Source organism: Balaenoptera musculus, chromosome 14 (genome assembly GCF_009873245.2).
Source record: "Balaenoptera musculus isolate JJ_BM4_2016_0621 chromosome 14, mBalMus1.pri.v3, whole genome shotgun sequence".
In the NCBI taxonomy this organism is placed as follows: Eukaryota; Metazoa; Chordata; class Mammalia; order Artiodactyla; family Balaenopteridae; genus Balaenoptera; species Balaenoptera musculus.
Window position 1 is genome coordinate 14,995,856 of NC_045798.1, and position 16,012 is coordinate 15,011,867.

The 16,012-nt window shown below is 57.9% G+C and overlaps 1 protein-coding gene across 1 annotated transcript in view; it reads left to right on the forward strand.

Moving 5' to 3' along the window:
- The window catches only part of RBM19 (RNA binding motif protein 19), a 122,705-nt gene extending 108,437 nt beyond the window's left edge, over positions 1-14,268 (forward strand). The window contains exon 24 of the mRNA XM_036823343.1: positions 14,158-14,268. Coding sequence (XP_036679238.1) covers positions 14,158-14,255 — 98 coding nt within the window. The 3' untranslated portion in view covers positions 14,256-14,268. The remainder of the gene's footprint in view (positions 1-14,157) is intronic.
- The last annotated feature ends 1,744 nt before the right edge of the window (positions 14,269-16,012 follow it).

Here is a 16,012-nt window from a genome sequence, read left to right on the forward strand (position 1 = left end):
TAGTGGCCGAGTCAGGAGTCAGACCTGGGCTTTTAGCCACCCTGCTGGCTTCATATGAGCAGCTGTGCACCGCTACCCCTTAACGTTTCACCCCAGTGTGCGTCCTCGTGTCCATTCTGTTTCCTCAGGTAAGTCACTCGGCCTCAGCTTTGTCATCTGTACTGTGGGACTAGGGTGCCTACCTCATAGGGGAATTGGGGGGCTCACAGGAGATGAGGCCTCCAAAGCTCTCGGTGCACAGTGAGAAAGCAGCAAGTATTACTTATCTTCCCCTCCCCTGCAAGGCGCTAATGCTTCTTCCTTCTCCGGGCCACCAAGAACACTCCCTGTTTTTCTTGCATTCCGGTGGAGCCAGGCCAAGGGAGGGCGCTCTCTGGGTGGAGGAATGAGACATAAAGAAGAACCCCAGTTTTTAGGAGCCCTGACGATAAGGAACGTGTGAGAGAGGGAGGGAGGGAGGGAGAATGAATGAGAATGAATAGCCCATCACCTGGGCAGCGCTCAGGACGGTACGTTTGCATCTGTAGATGCCACCTGTCCCCATGCCTGGCACGTGGCAGGCTCTGATTAGCACACAGTAACAGCAAGGAGGAGGAGAGGATTCCTCGCCGGTAAAAGTGCGTGATGTCTTGCTTTCCTATGCAGTCGTGGGAACTAAACACACCCAGCACCCAGTCTGGACATCGCCACTTATCTAGGCTCCCTATCCGCAGCCAGAAAAGCTCTTTTCAAACCTCCCCCCCACCCACCGGCACCCCCTCCCCAAGCAGGAGGGTCTTCATTTCACCCACTGTCCCTGTATCGTGGCAGGGCATTAGATATTCCCTCGCAAGTTGATGCTTACGAAATACCCATCAAATGAAACAGCCGAGGGCAGCTCTTTGAAAGTTGTTCAAAAAGCTGCCCTGGGTAGGCAAAGCCCTTGACCCCAGACAGCGGTGCTTGGGCCAAGGGAAGAGCAAGACGGCCCTCTTCCTCAGAGCCGCCCTCCCCTCTCCCCTGTCCTCTCCCTGCCTTCCTTCCCGGCCCCCGGAATCAGCCTTCTCAGCTGCAGCTCGGCAGCCCCCGGCAGGTGAAGTGCCATTCTTCAGTGCCTCACGTGCGGGCGGGTGAAAAGAGAGAGCGCAGAGGGAAGAAAGAGGAAAGCCGGCCACTGGCTGTGTCCTTTTCTTCCCGAGCGTGTTACAAACCAGCAGGGTCGCGGCATCGAGAAGCTTTCAGGGCCCCGGCAGGCCGCAGTACCTGCGAGCACCACCGAAAGAATATAATGGTACGGAAGCAATCCGCCCGCACAGCCCTCTGTTTTCGAGCGGGCACAGCCAGGGAGGCCTAGGCAAACAGGCTTTTATTGGGCCGGGAGCGTGGCTCTGCTTCCTGGCGTTGTCTCATTCCAGCTGGGAGGACTGATGGGCTGTGGTTAGCGGCTGCACCTTTCACCTCCGGAGCTGGGAGCGCAGACATGACCGGCATGGCAAGTGGCTGGCAGCGCCGCCGTCGCCCGCCTGCCCGCCCGCCCCCACCCTCGGCCGAACCAGGCCAGCTTGGGATGCGAGATCTGCCGTCTTCAGGCCCAGACGATGGGCACCTGTCCCATCGGTCACTGGCCTCCAGCACGGTGGCCCTCCTAGCCAGGAAGGAGGGAGCCCGACTCCTGGGGCCCTTGCCCCATCGGCCTGGCCCCCAGCCCCCCATGATTCAGATCTCAGCCAAAGTGTCAGAGATTCTACTTTTCCCCGAAAGTTCCCTTGTGGCACCGCATACCTCGTCGCCCTTGAACTTTGTGTTCACATGTGTGGTGGTTTCACCTCCCTACTCCCCGAGAGGCTTTGTCCTCCAGGGGACAAGGCCCTCTCCATGTCCGCTGCCTTGGCCTTGCATCTAGCACAGAGTAGGTGCTCACTAACAATCGGTGGGGTGAATAAACGAACAGAGATAAAAGCCCTGATCATCAGAAGGGCCCGTTCTAATGGAGCGTCTAATGTGTACTGGGCACTGCAAGAGGAGCCCTGCGTGGTGTGCAGCCAGGTGGCCCTAACCTTGTCCCTCTAAACACCACTGGTCTGAAAGAGGCAATTGTGTGCCTTCTTTTTAAAGATGAAGTCAGGAGAAAAAGAAAACAGGAGAGAGCTTGGTCGAGGACGTACTGTGTGCAGGAGACATTGCCAGGTGGTTTCATACGCTCTAATTTTAGCCTTGCAGCTCCTTAGAAGAGGTGTTGTTCCCATTTTTCTGAGGTGCAAACTGAGCCCCAGAGGGGTCTAGTAACTTGCCTGAGGGCACACAGCTTTGCACACCGCAGAACAGCTCACTGTATTTCGCCACTCCCTACATCCCCAGCAGTTCCTAAATTTCAAATTATCCCCCCTTTTAATGGATCTGGGCTCCACAGTCCAGGTAGGGCCGTGGTTACAAACTACAGCCCCACAGCCAGATTCAGCCTGGAGCCTACTTTTGTAAATAAAGCTTTCGGGGGGAACACAGCCATGCCCATTTTTCACGTAGCGTCTCTAGCTGTGTCTTCGCACTGTGAGGACAGGGTTGAGTAGTTGTGACAGAGACCCTGTGGCCTGCAGAGCCCTAAAATATTTACTATCTCCCCTTTTACAGAAAAAGTTTACAGCCCCTAGGGCTTGTGAGATGGCTGCGCTTCTTTTGTCTAAAGCCACGGGTGGCTAATTCCTCCCACATAACCCCCCTTTCTCAGAGAACTACAATTCTAGAGGCATCATAACCCCACCCACATCCTCCCGGCTAGAGCCCTCTGCTTAAGAATCCCCAGCTCGGGCTTCCCTGGTGGCGCAGTGGTTAAGAATCCGCCTGTCAATGCAGGGGACACGGGTTCGAGCCCTAGTCCGGGAAGATCCCACATGCCGCGGAGCAACTAAGCCCGTGCGGCACAACTACTGAGCCTGTGCTCTAGAGCCCGCGAGCCACAACTACTGAAGCCCACGTGCCACAACTACTGAAGCCCACGCGCCTAGAGCCCATGCCCTGCAACAAGAGAAGCCACCACAACGAGAAGCCCATGCACCGCAACGAAGAGTAGCCCCCGCTTGCCACAACTAGAGAAAGCCCATGCGCAGCAACGAAGACCCAACGCAGCCAAAAATAAATAAATACATTTATTTAAAAAAAAAGAAGAATCCCCAGCTCTTCCTGGAACAGAGGCCGCAGTGCCTTGCTTCCCACTTCATTCATTCACTCACTCAATTCTCCATTGATCATCTAATTATCCAGCCTTACTCAGTACTGAGGACAAAGCAGCAAACAGAAGAGAAGGTGCCTGCCCTCATGGAGCTAGTATTTGAGTGGGAGAGATAAATGATTTAAAAAAAAAAAAAAAGGTAATAATGAGAAAGTTATGATGGTCGCAAGCCCTGTGGAGGAAATGCAAAAAGATAATATCATACACTCGGGGGTGTGAAGAGGGAGGAGAGATTCCAAATGTGGTGGTTGGAAAAAGTCTTTCCGAGGAGTCAGTGTTTTTGTGTGATTCAAAGAAGCCAGCCAGCCCATGATCTGGGGGGAAATCATTCCAAGCAGAGGGAGCCGCAGGTGGAAAGGCCCTGGGACAGAAGCATGCTCATGACAGGCCACTGTGACTAGAGAATGAGTCCAAGGTGGAGAGTGGTTGGAAACAAAGCTGCAGAGGCCAGAAGGGCTTCCTGGTGGGGTCTTGTGGGGTGGGGCAGGGAGCCTGGCGTTTATTCAAGATACAGTGGGAAATCCCTCGAGGATTTAAAAAGAGGAGCGCCATGGCCTGATTTACACTCCATACCTCATCCTCGCTGCTACATGGGGCGTGCATTGTAGGGGAGCAAGAATACAGAGTAAGAGTCCCACTATAGTCGTCCCAGCAAGCCAAGGCGGTAGTCTGAGCAGGGACGGAGACAGGAGGGGTGGAAAGAAGCCAGTGGATTGAGCATATGTGGTAAAAGTAGAGCTGGCCAGACTTCTGGGAGGCAGGAGGGAAGTTAAGGCCAGTACACAGATCTTTGCTCAGAGCGAGCCACTCGAAGGATGGTGGTGCTGCGTGATGATGAGGCCCTGGAAGCTGGGAAGAGCGGGTGGGGGTGGGAGTGATCCGGCCGCATGGGGTTTGAGGCACCTATTAGGACTCCCCATGGGATGTCAAGCAGATAGATCTATGAGTTGGGAGCTCAGGAGTGAAGTCTGGGCTGAGATATAAATTTGGAAGTCATCAGCATACAGATGATATTTAAAGCCTGCAACAGTTCGCCAACGCGCCCCCCCCCCACCATAACTTACTCATTCACAGGACGGCACATTTTCAAAAGACTGGGGACCAGGAGAGCCCATTATCCCCGTGCCAGCCCTTACAAATATGCCTCATTGATCTTGGCCCTGAAAACATAATCATCGGGCTTTAAAAATCACAGTCAGGAAAGTTCAAGCAAGTATGTCAAGTCACAGAGTTTATTATTCAAAATATCCCTCTACCATGGATCTTTCCAGCTACCTGGAGACAGAAGGTTCCTATAGGCTGCCCTCGCCTCGTTTTTATTCCTCCATTTGGGTGCCTCGCATTCCCTCCTTAAGGCTTTGCTGTGGCAGCCCTTCCTCCAGAGGTGTCAGAGGCTCCAGCAGAAGGCAGGTGAGGGAGGACTGTCCCGGATTGCCACGAAGGGTCCTGACAGAGGAAAGGTCACTATGGGCACCCAGGGCCACCCAGGAGGTGTTGCGCCCGCGCCCCCTTGGAAGTGGATGCCCGCCCCTGTCCAGGGTGCTGAATTTGTTCTTCCTCCTGCTCCCAGCCCTGTTGGTGGGCAGCAGCAGGAGAGAGGTTGAAACTGGCCGGGAGGCGCACCCTTTCTCACATGCCCCAGGCCACCCCAGCTGATGCAGGCAGAATCGAGAGAAGGAAAATCAGGAGGCAGGAGTCAAGGTGGCTCCTTGGTGGCAACTGCTAGCAACGGTGCAAATGGCTGAGCTGTGGCCAGGGAGCCAGTAGCAACGGTGCAAATGGCTGAGCTGTGGCCGGGGAGCCAGGTTCAGAGAGCCGACTGTTTCTCCCTGCAGAGGTGCTAGGGGGGCTGGGGGGCCCTGGAGCAAGCTGGAGCAGATGTCCTTGTCCTCCAGGTCACCCCCTCCCCCTCCTCCCTCCTTCCACCCCCCACTCCCCGAGCCTCTTTGAGTGGTGTTTTGGAAATATTTCCAAGCGCTTCGGCAATATCCTGCACACTCTCTCCCCCTTCCCCCGGGAGCGGCTGTCCGTGCGGGGAAGGTACTTGCTCCCAATCCAGCTAAATTGTTATTGACTTGTGTTCTCTGCGTTCTGCAAACATTTCACTCGGCTGTCGCCAGTGAGGCCAGGAATCCCTGCTAGGGCTAACGGGGAAACCAGCTGTGCCGGGCCATTTCTCCTGCTCTTCCTCATCGATCATGGAATTAAACTGACAGAAGGAGAATTTCAGAGCAACTTGGGAGGGGAAGGGGCTGGGCCCGGATTGGATGAGGGTTCGGGGACCTGGGGACCAGAGTGCTGGAAACAGGGTCAGGAGGAGGGTGGACTTGCCTCCAGGGTTGTGGCTGGTGACAGGGGGTGGCCGGGTTTGTTTCTGAACTGTAGGCTGGCCCAGGCCTGAGAAGCCCAAGGAAAACACACAGACGAGGAGGTTTTTATTACTCCTTCATGACCACAAGTGAAACCAGTGGGGTTTTGTAGCCAGAGAGGAGAGAGAAAGTAAATCAGAGGCTGCACTGGTGAGCTGTCGGCTGAGATCACAGATCTTTATTTTGCCTAGAAGATAAGGGGGAGAAAAAGTGTTGTGGTGTTTTTTTTTAATTAATTGTCACTATTTTGCTATCAGAGGATTTGACCTGAAAGTCAAGATTCTGGCCTCTCTTGAAAAATCAGGTCTGACCACCCCAGGTCCTACATTCACATAGAGTAGCTGGGGTCGAGTTACATGGGCTTTTTTTTAAAATTCTTCTTCTTTTGCCGCAGTCTGCAGCCCTCCCTATAGTCACCCACCCAGACCGTTTAACTCCATCACATTCGCACTTATCCTAGCACAGACAGCATCCCACCTTGGCCCCTCGAGACGATGTTACTGATTCTTTCCTTTTAGCCTCTACTCCCAACCCAGGGCCTTTGCCAAGAGGAAAGGGACAGACAGGTAGTTAATGTCGACCAACCTCCTAGAAATAGGAAGATCCCTCCAGGCCCGAGACAGGAGAGTCGGGGGTGGGGGGAGCGGTGGGGGGCACCTTCCAGCCTCTCCTGGTTTCTTTTTCTTTTGTCCTCTGCAATGAATCACCTTCCCCGGGACACTCCCCTGCCTCCCCGGCCCGCACAGGCCGCTCCAGCACCTGTAACTAATGCAAACACATGTAGGACCAAGCCCCAGAGCCCCCAGGCTTGGTGGCCCCACAGCCCTACCGGGGCTGAATCCACAATAATCCAGGCCGGGCACCTTCACCAGCCCTGGTGGACGGAGAGCCGCCAGCCCGGCTGCCTGGAACTCCTGTGAGCCCTGGATGCCCAGAGCACAGAGCAAGATCAACCCGCCGGGCGGCACCGGGGCTTCCCACTTCACAGGAGCCAGAGTCCTTAGCGCTGTGATTCACAACGGCTGTAGTCACGGCCGTCTCAGTAGCCAGTGCCCACCCCAGGCCATTTGCATCAGAACCTCTGGGGGTAGGGTCCAGGTATCTGAGGTTTTCCAGATGATTCTGTCAGGCCGTGGGTTGGGAACCAATAGCTTCTTGAAAACATGGCTGATGCAGGCACTGGGCCGCTGCCATGCGGCCTGAGTCTGTTTCACGCCTTCCCTGTTGAGAAGTTCCTTCTGAGGAGTCTGGGCTGGCGTCTCCCCCTGCAGGGCGGGCAGCTGAGCCACGGGACCACAGGCGTCGCTGTGGGGTGACGGGAAGACCCTGGGACCAGCCTGATCTGCGCTCAAGGCCCCATTCGGGGGAGTCTTCCCCAAGCCCTAGAACAGCTGCTTATGCATCTGGAAAACGGGGCAGTAATATCACCCGGCTCGTGGGAGACCTGAGTCCACACCCAGCCCATGCCTGGAGCCCAAAGAAGCTGGGCTCAAAGCCCGAGGACGCAGGGTTCTCTGCCTTCGTGTACGGTCGGCCCCGGCTCAGCCTGCTAGGTTCCCAGTTTCCTGCGTACCGCCCGCTCTCTGGGTGTCCTTGGACGATACCTGCGTTGTTACTTTTAACATGACTCAACGCCTCTGTGTGCCTGGCACTGGGCTGTGTGCATCCAAGCCTTATCTGTTGACTCTTCTTGTGGCGGGCACTACTGCCATGCCCTTTCTACAGATAGCAACTCGAGTAGATCCGACGGCCTGGGGCCAGTGAGTGACAGAGCTCAGAGCCCAGCTCTGCCCGCCCTGGGACCCCAGCATGGCCTCCGAGGCTGGTGGTTCAGTTTCTCCTTTGGCGGCTGTATCCCCAGCACCAGGCCTGGCACAGAGTATATATTCAATGACTGTTTGCTGTGAATGACTGAAGGCTGGAACCCTCAAGGCCTGAGATCAGGAGAGCAGGCACTGTCCCCAGTTAACAAACAGGAACACTGAGGAATGGAGTTAAGAGGCTCCCTTAAATCCTTGAGGTGGCAGAGGTGGGCCTGGGGCCCAGTCTCCCGTCTGCCAGCCCCGAGCAGGGGCTTTCGGATCACACCTGGTTGTTGGGGGACCAGCTATGTTCTGAAAAGGCACATCCATGAAACAGCCTCCTGGTACCGAGAAAGGGCCACTCGTTTGGTCTTAGGAGCCGGGCTGATCCTCTCTCTAAAGAGTGCCCTTTATTCTGTGATCATCTAGTGTGCGCCTGCTGTAAACAGAACCCTGGGAGGCAGACCCATCAGGGTATCTGAGGGTTTTGCCCATGGGGGCTGCCAGTCTGGAGCCTGGGAAGCAGGGGGACCCAGGAGCAGGCAGCCTCACACGCCAGGCCAGCCCTCAGGGTGCCGGCCCCTCGCAAGACCCACATCCTGTGTCTCCAGCACCGTCATGTCCCCAAGGGTGGGGACTGCAGGTTGCTTGTGCCCCCCGATGGCCTGGGGCAGCAGGCCACTGAGTCCGAAGGCTGTGGTGACTTGTCCCAACCTGGAATCCCGCCCTCCGCTCTCAACCCTAACCTCCTTCCTCTCCTCCCCTCGAGGGACAGACGGGAGAGAGGGGCACACCTGCTCCCCCTCCCCCCTCCCCCCCAGCCTGTTGGAGTCGCCTCAGGTACGGTTTTAACAGGGGAAACCTGCTACACGGGCCTGTACTTTACAGTTTGCCAAGGCCTCGCCTGCCTTTTGTCTCGGGGAGTAGCAAGCTCGGGACCTCCAGGAACAGGCAGAAAACACCCAACTAAACGAGACCTCCCATCTCCAGGGGCAACTGGCACACACCCCATCTGTTATCCTTAGGTGGGGACATGGGCCCAGTGTGGCCAGATCGGCCAGTTTCAAGAGAAACTAGAAATGGAGATTCTTGTGTAGCCTCTCTTGTGTTTACATATTAGCAACTAAGGTTTTTTTTTAACGTTCCGTGATGTCAGCAAATCCAGATGCCCTTCAGTGGGCCTGCCGAATGAGGCCCTGCTTCATCCCATTTGGTCACCTGTAGACAATGGTGTCTTAGCTTGGGTTCCCTGGAAGCAGCCCCTGACCAGCTAGGTAGGAGAGGAGCCAGTTTGGGGGATGCAGTGAGCAGGCCCCACTGTACAGCCCACAGGGACCCCTGAGAGCCGTGTGGCACCTGCCTCAGAACTGTCCCCCGGAGTCGAGGGAGCTGGGACATTTCTCCAGGGGGCTTAAATCCCCAACACTTCCCGCCTACCCTGTGCCAGGGCCACGCGTGCCCTTGTGGCCAGAGAAAGCTCCCAGCCCTCCAGGCGGGGAGCTATGAATATGTCCCAGAGCTGCCCGCTAACGCTGCAGGTGACCGTCAGGAGGGGGCACCCACCACGGCCGCTGCATCTGTCAAGGGCTGGTACCGCCATCCCCATTTTATGGAGGAGGGAAGTGACCTGCCCACGCGCTCTCAGTAACAGTACCCATTAACGACAGTAAGGGCGTCACCTTCCCCCGTGTCTCCTGCGTGCCGGGCGCTGTCGTAAAGGCCTTCAGCGTCTGTGCCCTTCTGAGGCTCTTCAGTACCCCAGGAGCTCGGTGCTCTTTAGTACCCCAGGAGCTGGGCGCTCTTCAGTACCCCAGGAGCTCGGTGCTCTTCAGTACCCCAGGAGCTGGGCGCTCTTCAGTACCCCAGGAGCTGGGCGCTCTTCAGTAACTGCCGAGACTGAGCACAGAGAGGGGAGGCCTCGGCCCCAGGTGGCTCAGCCGGGGGACAGCAGGCTTCCCTCCGATCCGGGCAGCCTGGCTACGGCCGGCAACGCCATCAACTCCGAGCCCGGCCGCCCCGGCCGGTCACACCTGCCTCCTCTCAGGGTTCCTTTCAGGATCCCCTCCTCCCCGACCAGCCCTGAAGCTTTGCCCTGTCCTCCCGACAGCCGCCCCCCCTCCACCTGCCTGCCCGTGCCTTGCGCGCAGGGCGACAGCGCCAGCCAGGGATGGGAGAGAGACGCGGGCTGGCGTTCTGTCAAGGAATTAATTGAAAAATAAAATCATTAGATGGGAACTCCAGAAATGCAAAATGGTGGCTGGAGAGTGGGGAGGGGGGCGGGGGCAGGACTGGGGGGTTGCTGGGGGACGGCTGAGCTTTTTGTCAAGTTAATTTCTTGGGTGTTGATGTTTGGTGACATTCACTTGTTGTTTATCTCCGGGTGCAGCTGTAATACTGAAAGAGAACGCACAGCTTGTTTCGTTTATTTATTTTACACCTTTCTCCGGTTCTGCATTATGTTTGTTCGGTGAAAACCCACTGAGGCTTTTGATGTCGGGGAAATGGGATTTCAGCAGCTGTTCCCGGCAAGCAGGGCGCTCCGCGTGCGGGAGGGGCCGGCGGGGGGTGCTGGGTGTTGTCTGGTGGGAACTCGGGGCCCGACGTGTCCTCTGGGGGGTGGAGCGGCGCTGGGGGCCCAGCCTGAGCCAGATACACCAGGCCCCAGGATACCAAGCCCTTGGGGCGCCAGGCTCCGTGCGTGAACTCGCTGATCCTCGCCGCCGCCCCAGGAGGTCGCGTCTCCACCCTTAATGTACAGACAGGCAGCCGAGACCCAGAGAGTACAAGTGACCTGCCCAAGGTCACTGAGCGTTAAGTGGCAGAGCCGGGACCTCAGATTGTCTGACTTCCGGGGGTCGTGGAGTCAGCTGGTCGCTAACGACTTGCCTGCCCCTCACCCCACAGCCGTCAGTGGAGACCCCTGTGCCTCTCTGGTTTCCAGCTGGAGGAGGGGGGATCGTACCTGCTTTGGCCTTGACCAACCAAATCACTTCATTCATTTACTGGACAACCATTTATTGATCACCTACTGTGTACCGGCCTTCCTGTGACAGCCCCTGCCCTGCTGGTGCTCCCTGGCCTAATGGCAGAGGACACATTAAATCAACACCTCTGACGTGAACAACAGTAACAAAGATGGTGGTCTCAGCACCGTCCTGGAGCCCTAACCACGTGCTGGCGTTGCTTCTCTCTCCTCAGTGCTCACCACAGCCCCAGGAGGTAGGCATTCCTAGTGGCCCCATATTACAGATAAGGAAACTGAGGCCCAGAAGGGCTAAGTCTGCTGCTCGCAGCCTCACAGCCAGTCCATGCTTGGGCTGTGGGGTCAGTGCCCACTGTTCCTGAGCACTGTTACGATAGGTGCTGGGGACAAGTCAGGGGGCTCTGAAGGGCTTTTGCAGGAAGAAGGAGCCCTCACCTCCCGGAGAGTCAGGACGGTAGCAGAAGGCAGCCACAGAGAAGGGAGGGTGGCGGAACAGCCCCGTCCCCCCACGTTATACATGAGGGGTTGAATCTCGGACGGGGCACATGCCCTGCCCAAGGTCACCCAGCTCGGGAACGGTCAAAGCCAGACGCGGTGGCCACACGCCCTGTCACCACAGGGTCCTGCGTGATCTTGGCCCTGCCCCCAGGCAGGGCCCCTTGGGAGATGCCACAGAGCACAACACAGAGCATGCATGGGTTGCAGACTGGACCGTCTGAGGTGGAATCCGGGGGCTGCCACGTGTTAGCTCGGGGTGGGGGGGCGCCTCGGGTGTGTACGCTTCTCTGCACCTCCGTTTTCCCACCCGTGAAATGGGGGTGATGACACCAGCCTCCGGAGGGTTTATGAAACTAAGGTGAGACACCACTTGTGAAGTGCCCGTCCTGTGTGTGTTTCCTCTTCCAGCTATGTTCCCCCCCCCTCCCTCTGGGCCTCAGTTTCCCCAGTCTCAGTGCCTCTCTTCCCACCACTCCATTTGTTTGTTTGCTATCCCGACAACTGCAGTTTTACTTTTTACAAGTTACCCACATTGGTGCCCCTTTTTATTCATTCACTCAGTCATTCATTCATCCATTCTTATGTTCAACAAATGATGACAGAGCACCTACTGTGTGCCGCGCCCTGGGACGGTATCTCCCAGTCTGGCTCACAGTCTGGTGGAGCCAGGCCAGCGCGCGGTGCTCGGGATGTTCAGATGGCAGAGAGGCCCTCGGAGGTGGCCAAGCCCCTAGTGACCCTGGGCCGTGCTTCTCTGAAAGGTTCCCCAGGTGGGCTGGTGCCCGAGGGGTGCCCTGTGCTGGCCACTGGGGGCACCGGGAGTTCAAGCCCCAGTCACCGCCTGCAGGGTGCTCCTGGGCCAGCTGGGTAAAAAACACCCGTGTGCCTGGCACCTGCCCCCTTGCCAGTCTCAGAGTCATGGTCAAGCCGTGGGAAAGAACACAAATTCTGCCAAGGTGAAAGCGGCAGCTGCCACCGTAGTGGCTCCTGCTCCACTGGCCACCCCCTCGGGCCCCAGGCCGTCCCAGGAGAACAGGGACCCGCCATCCCAGGAGCTCAGACCTATCCCCATCGTCAGCCTCTGGGAGGGGGGCGTCAGTGACAGGCCCGCAGGTCCTATTTTGCTGCCCTTCTATTTCCCGGCTCCTACTAGCTGCCCAAAGATTCAATTTCCAGAGACCGTTGCGCACCTCCGGCAATTATTTGGAAACCCAGAGGGGGCAGCGGGGGCGAAGGAAGCAGGTGTCCGCCCCAGCCCGTCTTGTCCCCCCTCCCTCCTCATGACTAACGACGTGGTGATGATGGCCTGAGGCTCCGGCCAGGCGGGCCTCCCACCCCTTCCTCACCCTCCCCGAGGGGCCAGCCCCTCCGCGTCCCCCCTTTCTGCCCCATTCGCTCATCCCCTCGTTCAACAGCTGCTCACGGGCACCCACTAGGTGCCAGGCAGTGTGCTAAGGCAGGGGACACGGCCGTGAACGGGATAGCTCTGTCCCCAAACGAAGAAGCGCCCGCCGTGTGGTGAGAAGCACTGTGGAGTGAGGAGGGGTTGGAGAGTGGGGACCTGTAGACGGTGGCCAGGGGAGTCCTCTCTGAGGAGGGGGCGTGGGAGCAGGGCTGTCTGGGTGGGCGCACACTTCGCGGGCCTGGGAGGGGCCGGCCCAGGCAGTGCCTCGAGAGTACCACGCAGAGCTCCCGGAGCAGAGCAGGAACGCCTGTCCTGGAAGGATCCCTCGGGCTGCTGTCGTGGGGGGGAATAGGTGGCCCTGAGGGTGAGGGCGGAAGCAGAGTCCGCTGAGAAGGTGGGAGTGCTCGGGTCAGGCAGGTAGCCGTGGAGAAGAGGACAAGGGTCAGTGTCCGGGTCAGGTTCTTAGGAATGAGATGGAGAAATAGCCTCAAAGAGGCCAAGTCACTTGTCCAAGACCACCTGGCAGAGACCCAAGATGCTCCATCTTGAGGGCGAGCATTGGGCTGGGCTCTGGGGAGATCCGCTGCCTGCAGGAGCCCCAGACCCAGTGGGGAGATGGCAGCTAAGGATCACGGTGGCAATGTGTCCCACCCGGAGGACTTCACAGAGGAGGTGTTGTTTGAACCAGGGAAGGAGAGGCTATTGGGACAGCATCCAACAGCTGCCTCAAAACAAGGCCAGCGTTATCTGGGGGTGAGGCTGACCATGAATGAGTGGTTAGACTAGCAGAGGGACTGACAGAGTCAATCTAAGCCCAGAGCCTACCCCCTCCCACCCCCCACCCCATTCCCTTCCTGGAGGGCCAAGGGGACCAGCACACCTCCCCCCTCCCCCCTTTGTCTCCCTGGCGGTCTCTGGGCAGCACCTGCGACGTTTATGAAAAGAGGAAAGACGGTGGGCTTTGGTGTGTCTTGGGTCCTGGTTTCACCACTTCCTAGCTGAGTGACCTTAGACTTACGTGTCTATGCTTCAGTGCTCTCACCTGTGAGAGGAAATAATAATACCTACCCATGGGATTGTTGAGAAGATAAGAGCCATAGCACGGAGCAGATAATCAATAGTGTTTGGCACCCAAGGGACATATATTTTGCCGAACCCACCATGCCCTTTCACACTGTGCATCTACATCCCCTTCCCCGTCTCCTCACAGAGAACTCCTCTGCATTCTTCAAAGCCCAGGTCAAATAGCCCCTCTTCTGTAAAGCCACCTCTAATTGTTCTTCCCTCCATGCCTCCTCTGGAGTCCTTGAGCATCTAGTCACCCAGCATTTACTAAACACCTACTGTATGCCAGCCACCTACTATACCATTAAGAGTCTGCGACTCCAAGAGAACAGGAACTTGTTTCCCAAGCCCTGCCCTCGCTTGACTTGACCTCTGGAGGTTTTGGCTCCCCCTACATCAGGCAGAGATTCGCTAACCTCTGACCTGCCGGGAAGGGCCTTCTTCCCTGCTTTCCTCGGTGGGTGGAAGATGGGCAGGGGTGGCCAACAGGGCTGGGAGAGAGGCTGCCCCCTGGTGAAGTAGAGACTGACCCTCCGTGTTTCTCTGTCTCCCGCTCTGCGCTGTCTTCCCCTTTCTCATACCTCCTTTGATCCTCCTTCCCTCCATTTCTTGTCTTTGCTTATTTCTTCTGTCTCGTCTCTCTCCCCCCACCCGTGTCTGTACCTGCTCTCCCACCTCCCACCCCTTCCCTCTGTTCTGTTCCTGAATCCCCTCCCCCCCACTCCCTTTTTGCTCTTCCCTTCCCTCTCCCTCTCTGTCATCTCTCTCTTCCTGCCTCCCAACCCTCTCGGCTGTTCTTTTCTCCTCTCTTGCCATCTGGGCTCCCACAGAACCCCCGAAGAAAAAGCAGTCTGTGGTGTTGGACGAGATCCTGGAGCAGCTGGAAGACAGTGAGAACGACGGCGAGGAGCAGACCCTTCAGCTGTGAGCTGGCACCGAGGGTACGTGGCTCCAGAGCCCTGGGGACGGGGCACAGCCGCTCCAGCTCTGCGCCCCCTCCCACGGCGGCTGGGAGGGCCGCACCGCCCTCCACCGGTCCAAGGTCGGAGGGGACGATGGCCTCAGCCCCCTGCCCGGGCATCCCGGGCCCCAGACACTGACTGCGCCTGCTCTGTGCCCGGCACTGCAGGGCCAGAGAACAGGCGCAGGATGCCACTGTGCCGGGCAGTCCCTCGTGGCAGTACAAGGATCTGGAAGTGGCAGAAACCACCGAGCCCTGCGTCCAGCCCAGCCATTGGCGGTTCCCACACAAGTTCCCCCTCTTGCTCCTCCTCCCAGCAACCCTGAGATGCAGGCAGGGCCCCACCGTGCCGGTGCGAAGGTCGGGGTGCAGAGGGACTTGAGGGCTTTCACCGGGGTGCGCAGCTACATGGGCGCAAGGACCCTCGGGCCCCACTGCCCACGAGCCCGGAATACTCACCAGGCTGAAGGCAGCTCTCCGGAGTTGGGCTGTTTGGGCATGAAGCCCCGCTCCACCCGGCACAGACTGGGGACCCCTGCCAAGTCAGCTCACCTCCCTGGGCCCAGCCTCCTCCTCACTAACTGGTTCCCACCTCAGAGGGCTTTAGCGAGAAAGAAATGTAATGATCGTGAAGAACGCCAGGAACAGTGCTGAGCGTGTAAGGCGGGCTCCAGAAGCTTCTGCTCTTGCTCCCCCCTCCAGGGCTGCGAAGCTGGAGTTCCCGCCTCCGTCTCTCCACGGGACTGCTCACAGCCTGGGACGTGACCTCTGTCCTGCCCCTTCCTCGCCCCTTGGGACCATGAGCCCTGGTTTAGTCACCAGAGCATCTTCCGTCCGCGCTGACCATGGGGCCACTCCCGAAGCACCAAGCTCCAAACCCAGACACTGGCTCATTGGTTGAGCCCGGCTGCGTCACTAACGGCAGACGCCCTCTACCCACAGGCTGCGGACCCTGTGAAATGCAAACAGGTCCCCAGCCCTGGCAAGCAGTGTCCCAAGGCTCATCCCAGACTTGGGGTGCCCACACCTACTCCCGCCTGGAGATTCACACCCAGCGCACACCAGGAGGGGGATGGTAGAGAGGAAAGAGCTATAACCTGTCTACCCTGGGTCTGAATCCCAGCCCAGCCATCCCCAGCTGTGTGACTGCACCAGCGAGTTCCCCTCTGACCCTCAGCTTCTCTTTCTATAAAATGGGGGTGATCTTGTACCTACCTCAGGGACGGTGCTTGGACTACATCAGTCAATCCAAGTAAAGCCCAGAGCAAGCACCCGTCAGCGTTTTTGTTTCCTTCTTCATTTGGGGCAGCTGGGGGCCCTGAGTGAGAGCCCAGGGATCTTCTGACTTGCTGTGTAAGATTCGGTCTGTGTATTTTTCTGGGAGGAGGCTTCGGTCCACATTAAGCCGTTTTCGGAGTGGCCTGGAATCCAAGCAAGACCACACAGCGCTGACAGCCCTGCGAGGCTGAGCGTGTCCCCAGTTCCCTGGGGGGCAGGTGCTTCCTAATCCATCCTAGGTCATCCCTGGGACATAATGGAAGCAAAAGACACAGACCCGGCGTGGCTCCTTCCCAGCTTTTATAGTGAGGCATCTCCCCGACATCAGACCACAGAGCCTGCGTGGGGGCCCTCGGGTGACCAGGCTCCCAAGTTTCCGTGGGTCCCAGGGATGACAGGGCTGGGGTCCACCCCCTCCCTCCCCACTGCTTGTCCCGTTAAGGGCC